The sequence below is a fragment of the Zootoca vivipara genome, chromosome Z1, assembly GCF_965207765.1.
Source record: "Zootoca vivipara chromosome Z1, rZooViv2.hap1.1, whole genome shotgun sequence".
Taxonomy (NCBI): Eukaryota; Metazoa; Chordata; class Lepidosauria; order Squamata; family Lacertidae; genus Zootoca; species Zootoca vivipara.
In genome coordinates this window covers 30808236-30815102 of record NC_142583.1, presented here as the reverse complement: position 1 = coordinate 30815102, position 6867 = coordinate 30808236, and the positions used below count along the sequence as shown (strand labels likewise).

Here is a 6867-nt window from a genome sequence, read left to right as displayed (position 1 = left end):
CATTTGGTAACTGTTGGTTTTGACTTTTAAGATATCAAGTTTTCAAGGTCAGTACTTTCCTTTAACAAACCATACTTTGATACTAAATAGTTACCTATGTGTCTCATTTGTAAATACTGAAAAAGATTGCAAATGTTGACCTCCCATATCAATTTCAGTACAGTACACAATTTCAAATGTTCATCCTTGAAAGAGACTCTATACTTAAATTCATCTCATTTTCCTGCCATTGTTTAATATTACCTAAAAAGGATTTTGGTTTTATTTCCTTATATGGTGCAAGTTTCAGACTTACCATAATTTTCTTATGTACCGGTACCTGTTTCATATGGTAATCAGATTTATTTTTTATTTTTTGTAAATAGGTTTGATCTTAACATGATGTTAACATGTCCTGTTCTGCAGTGCCAGAGCCTGTTTATAAGTCTGGTTGGCAGGGGGTTGGACTGGATGGCCCTTGTGGTCTCTTCCGACTCTATGATTCTATGATTCATTTGTTCTGGAAGTGTAGATTTTTCTATCTGAAGCCGTGCTTTTAAGTGCATTAACGCTGCTGCTTTGTAGTATGTTTTTACCAAAAAATAAAATTTAAAAAATCATTAGCATTTTTAATAGTCCACTCCTAAGGCTTCCTGTGCTGACAGAGAACCACAAAGTACAACATGCCACAATAACTGTATGAACAAATAAACTGGGATTTAGAAACAAGTCCTTAAGAGTGAAAACTTAAGCACTTTTTAAGTGTGGTGGAACCAGTTTAACAAACATTCTCTGACCTTGGAATGCAGCACTTACAACACACTTTAACTATGTATCTTCACTGTTGACTTTCCCCAAAAGTAGCAATAAGATTTGACAGCAAGGCAGGTTTTTATATTCAGTAAATTCATTAATATTTCTCAAAGTACACAATAAAGATTTTGAGATATGGGACAAGAGTTAAGACCACACAGTACATATGTTATAAAGCTCAGCTATAGAAGAGAGAGCTTATAGTTTTGCATGTTTGCACACCAGTATATACATTTAGACTGCAATTATGTGCCCATTTTTCCTGACAGTAAGCCCCATTATAATTCAGCAGGTTTACTTTTGAGTAGACATGTATAGGCTTATACTGTTACATTCCCAATGGGAAACCCATTTTCAATCATTTTAATATTGTTTCATACTTACTACCAGTAATTTAATCACAAAAATATTTATTACCAACTTCAGCAGGGGCGTGTTATCCTGATTGTTCAGAAAACTGCACCCTCACCTACACAGAGCTCTTTCTGCGGCTTGGGACCCTCGTACCTACGGGACCGCCTCTCCTGGTATGCCCCGCGGAGGACCTTAAGGTCCACACGGAGGACCTTAAGGTCCACAAACAACAATATTCTGGAGATCCCGAGCCATAAGATGGCTAGATTGGCCTCTACTAGAGCCAGGGCCTTTTCAGTACTGGCCCCAACTTGGTGGAACGCTCTTTCCCAGGAGACCAGGGCCCTGCGGGATTGGTCATCTTTCTGCAGGGCCTGCAAGACAGAGCTGTTCCGCCTGGCCTTTGGGTTAGACTCAGCCTGACCCCTGTGTTTTCCTTCCTCATGGCTTGGACTTATGGACTACTTGAAATGAGGCTGCACTTTAAATTTTAATACTGTATTTTAATCTGTATTTTAATTAATTGTTTTTATGTTTTATTGTAATTCTGTTGGTGTGAGCCGCCCTGAGCCCGGTTTTTGACTGGGGAGGGTGGGGTATAAATAAAAATTTATTATTATTATTATTATTATTTCCCTCACAAGATTTAATGTCTTACTGTCTGCAGTTTTGAAAGACAGATTCTCGAAAATCCCATACTCTGAAAGATACTGCCCTCTTGGCACAAAACAGGTCGGATCCATCACAAACGTTTTATTTTATTGCCCATTTTATGCAAAAAAATATAATTGATAAGTATTTGGCCTCCTTATTGCACTGACTCTTCCAGGGTGTCTTATCTGCTGAACAATTGTAGTAATGAACAATTGTAGTAATGACGTTGTGGAGAATGTGGCAAGATTTTTGAGTGATGCTATGAAATTATGTCACCATAGGTCCTAAGAGCCATCTTCGTACCTCATGATGTCTGGACAGTTTTATCCCTAAGTATCTCCTACTACTATGTTAGGAGATTCTGTGTTGTGTTCTGTGTTGTGTTCTGATCCATGTATACGATGCACTTTTTATGCCAATAAAGGAGATTGATTGATTGATTGATTGAAATGTTCTGTATTTCATTCATAATCAGGTATTGAGTCAGAAACAGGAAAGTATGAACAAGGCCCTGCTCAAGTAAATCATTAACACCAGTATTTCTGTAGGTTTAACGCTTAGTTCTGTGATTTGTTAAATTCTCTCTCTTGGTTCAACACAGTAGGAGATAGGGTGTTATTTATTTTATGAAATAATGCTGTTTATTCATATCTGAGTAATGGCTAAGTACACTCAGTGACTCTGCAAAAGCAAGGTACATACATTATCAGGTTCTCCTCCCACCCGGTTACCTTGGAGCCTAAAGCGATTGGAGAAAATAATCAGCTTGATTGCCCTGGTCTTACCAGTTCATCAACTGAACAACTTTACCGCATTTGAGCTTCTTTTCTTCTCTCTTTTCAGTCTCTTTTCTGAACCCACCATCCAAGTAGTTTTTTACTTGGAGATTTGTGCCAAGATGTATAGCGGGAACTACGTGAGTACAATTATCCACAGTTTTCAAATTAACCTTTGCTTCTTTTCCCTCACGAAGCACAGTTTGCTGGTGGGAAACTGGTCAGAAAAGACTGGAGTCCATCTGCCATCTGGGAGCAGAATAATTTGGTGACTTATTAAAGCCTGCTTTGTTTAGGGATGGATATTTATAGCACAATCCTATACATGTCTACTCAAAAGTAAATCTCACTGATTTAAACAGGGATTTTTCTAGCGGTGGAAAATAAAAAAAACTGAAAGGGGGAGCAGGCGAATTTCTCACAAAAATGAGAAGAATGGGGTTTATACATTTTCTCTCCTATCTCAGGTTCTATAACTCCTAGAAACTTGCTCTTTAAAAAATAAACATAAAGTTGACAATCTGCATATTATGGCTCATGGGGGTCACCAGGGATTGTGCCTTGGCAAATGAGTATAGGATTGTGGTCTTAATTACCTTTAATTATACTGAAAAGACATCTATAAATAACAGTACTATGCTGAATAAAATTAATAGCGTTCGACAATACAGTGGTGCCTCGCTTAACAAATGCCCTGCTTAACGAAATTTCCGCTTAACGAAAGGATTTTTCGAGCGGAGGCTGCCTCGCTAGACGAATGAAAATTCGTCTAGCGAATCGCGGTTTCCCATAGGAATGCATTGAAATTCAATTAATGTGTTCCTATGGGCAAAAAACAATGCGAAAAAAATTCAATGCATTCCTATGGGACTCGCTAGACGAATTTTTTCGTTATAAGAAAAGACCCGTGGAACGAATTAGATTCGTCTAGCGAGGCACCACTGTATATTGCTTAATCCATGAGTATGAGGGCAATGGTGTCTCTTATAGAGTTCATTATTAATATGGCCAGTAACATTCTTATCCATTCAAAATGCTTTTAGTGTATGCCTCACAAAATGCTCTGAAAAAATCAATAGAAGACTTTCATAGGCACAAATTATCTTTCTGTAGCTATACAACTGAAGGAAAATATTTGCAGTAATTTAACTGACAATCCATTTCCTCAAGGAAAAGTACCCTGATCCCACTTATTTTTCTAGCACTGTATTAGTCATTTTCATTTCTAGTCCATTTCTTTCATATTTGATTATCCAAGTTCAATAATATTTGAATAATTCACATGTTTTGCTTATGGGTCTAGATTAACTAGATTTAGTGCTGCCTTTTAAACACAGCAAATGATTTCATAGTTATGTCCAGACGGACAACTAGGGGCTGACTCACTTGTTAAATTGGCTGTTTATTTCCTCTCACAACCCCTTCTGCATATGATCTAATTATGTGAGCTGTGTAACTTGTGAGCTGGGAAGTAAATAAAACAGCAGCAACTTTGTAGAACTTCATGTGTGATATTGCTTATGTGTAAAGTTGTATCAGCTGAAACAAAGGTTCCATTATAACAAGTGAATCAGATTTCAACCTACTTTCATAAGTAATTCATCTCACACCACAGCATAATAACCATTGCTTGGTTAGTCTTTGGAATAGGGATGCCGTGGAGTCCAAGATCAAATGTACAAAATACTAGGAATGGAAGGTCAAAAAAGACTATCAATTACTGTCACACTGCTGCTGGGCATAACCATCCATGCACTAGCCTTCTCCACAATCCAGACACTGATATTTCACAAACAGGGCACTGGCATTAATAAGTATATCACACCCAATTTCCTGCAGAATAAAAGAAAACAAGTGAGAACTGTAGCAAATTGTTGCAGTGTGGAATGCTCCTGTTCAGGGTTCCAGGCAATCAAGTTATGGCATATTCCAGAATATTCCATTCCACCCTCTCTTCCATTTCTCCACATGCTCAGTCCCCGATCATCCTGTTCAAAAAGGAACTAATTCCAGTTCAAGTTTGTCCTTTTACAAAAGAAATTAGTTCCTTTCAAATTCATCCTCAGCAAAAATAAAAATAAAAAATCAGTGCTCAGATTGTTACAAACTGCTGTATAGGGTCTAAAGGTAAATCAGGAAAGTCAGGAATAAGACAGGCAGAATGTCAACAGGTGAAGCTTTTCTCACAATCACAACCCTTCCCCTCTGCAGGGAGGTGGGACCAATTTGGATGGTCCCCCCCCCCGCCACTTAAAGGATCCAAATGGTTTCCAGAGAGTGGTAGGGGATGTTTTATCCCACGTTGATGGCCTTTCATTGGATGCAACCATATATAATTTAAGAAGCAGGAACTATTTATTGTCTTCTGTATGTATTGCACAGGGGGTGGAGATTTCCCTTGGCTTGTTGTTGTTGGTAATTTGCAAAAAAGGTGGCTCAGAAAGGACCTGTTTGCAAAAGTAGATCTAAATCCTAAGTATGAAACAGAGCTTGTTTTAAAATGAATTCCCAGCCGGAAAACATTCCGTCTATGAAATCGTAACTTCCATTGTTCTTTATCAGAACAGTGACTTGCTAAACAAATATTATCAGAAGGCTGTTCATGCTTCAGATTGCAGTTTTTAATCATCAGAATATTATGTACCATAGAATCATCAAAAGGAAAAAGAACCCATCAGCACAGGTTGGCTGGTTCAACTTCAGAGTCCAACAGTGCATATGGGAAGTAACCAGATAATATAATATGTGCATAGGATATTTCTTTACCAACATCAGGTTTGTGACTGAACAAGACCAGAATGAAAATCTGATTGATTTTCTGCTTTCTGCTAGTATTACATGCATTCAATTTCTTATCCATGGTTAGGATATTGGTACCAGTACTTACGTCCCACCCTTTCTCTGGTTAGTACCGTAGTAGCTAAGATGTGGCATTTCATCTGCACTGGTGCTTGCCAAGGTAAATTCTAATGCCATTCAGCTTTAATTCGGTTTAACTAGGTTTGCAAACCAGCTTTCTAACCCTTGGTGCCAGTGCAGACACAGTTCTCTACCATAGTTCATGGTAGCCAGGGAAGTGAGGAGGGATATTGCAGGGGCAAGGAGTGGAGGGATTGTGCAAGGCCACACATCACTTGGGTAAGAGATGGGTAAGATATTGTAGGTGTTTTATTTAAGGTGGAAAAGTTGCCTACTTTACGTAAGACAAGCCCCTATTGCCCATCAACTGCATCTGTACAACAGACTGAGTGGGCATGCTGGTTACCTGATGACAGTCTTTCCCACTAGGGTGAAATATATTGCATTTCTATTTAAATTTTAGTAACTCTACAGCTATACATATTTTAAAAATGGCACATGCAACTTTTATGCAAACCTGTCTTCATTTGTCTAAAGTTTTGGTATTGCATTTCCTTGGTTTGGGCGCTGCATAGGTGCTAAGCCATGTTTTATCTGCATCAGGACACTGTGAGGCAACCTTCATTTCTATCCCCAAAATAAGTGGAAATGTGGAACTGGCCCTGTTCTGTTCTATCTGAAATGGACAGCTCACTGGCAACCTTTTTGTTCCCCAATCCTTTTTTATTCCTATTTTGTAGAAGCTGGTGGCAACAGTGGAGGGAAAAAGCTCCATTGTGCAATATTGATTTAAGCACAGGCTCTTACAGTAACTATTTTAGAGTTCAGCATGTATGGGTGAAGGAGGGTGATTATTGGTAATTTTTCTATTTCGTCTTCTTTTGTAGACCGCATTCAGGGTAGCTCGGTAGTCGATTATCCACAGTATTTTGTGATCTGTCTCACAGCAGTTGCAAACACATGTTTTCTATTTGGGGGGGAGGAGGAACCTTCGCGGCTCTGCAGGTTCTCCCTCACTTTGATTTATGATGTGCTCTCCCATCCTGAAAAATATTTTAGACTAATCTGCAGAAGGAGTTATTGTGATGAGATTGCTGTGTCAAAGCTGCTGGAATCCAGCGATGGCACAAGTATAATGCCCTTTCTAATAATTCACTCTGATCTATGGGGAGGTGTTAGCTGAATACATCGGAGCCTGGTGAGGTATCTTATTCACCAGAGGGTATTTAAGGTCTTATTTCTCGCAAACTTTTACACATATTTTCTTCTTGCCAAGGATTCTTTATTTCTGCTATCAATATTTTCAAAGTGGTACTTTGGAAGAATAATTTCAATTCTAAATTGATAATGAATTAGGAAATGTGCATTCTTTTCTCAATCTGATGCTGAAATGCAAGTGGGTCGAGTGGTTTTGTTTCTTTCTTTCAAATGG

The 6867-nt window shown here is 38.5% G+C and overlaps 1 protein-coding gene across 1 annotated transcript in view; it reads left to right on the top strand.

The window, feature by feature from the left end:
* The first annotated feature begins 2499 nt into the window (after positions 1 to 2499).
* ANXA10 (annexin A10) overlaps positions 2500 to 6867 on the top strand; it is a 28974-nt gene continuing 24606 nt past the window's right edge. The window contains exon 1 of the mRNA XM_035114017.3: positions 2500 to 2716. Within this exon, the coding sequence (XP_034969908.2) occupies positions 2699 to 2716 (18 nt within the window). The 5' untranslated portion in view covers positions 2500 to 2698. The remainder of the gene's footprint in view (positions 2717 to 6867) is intronic.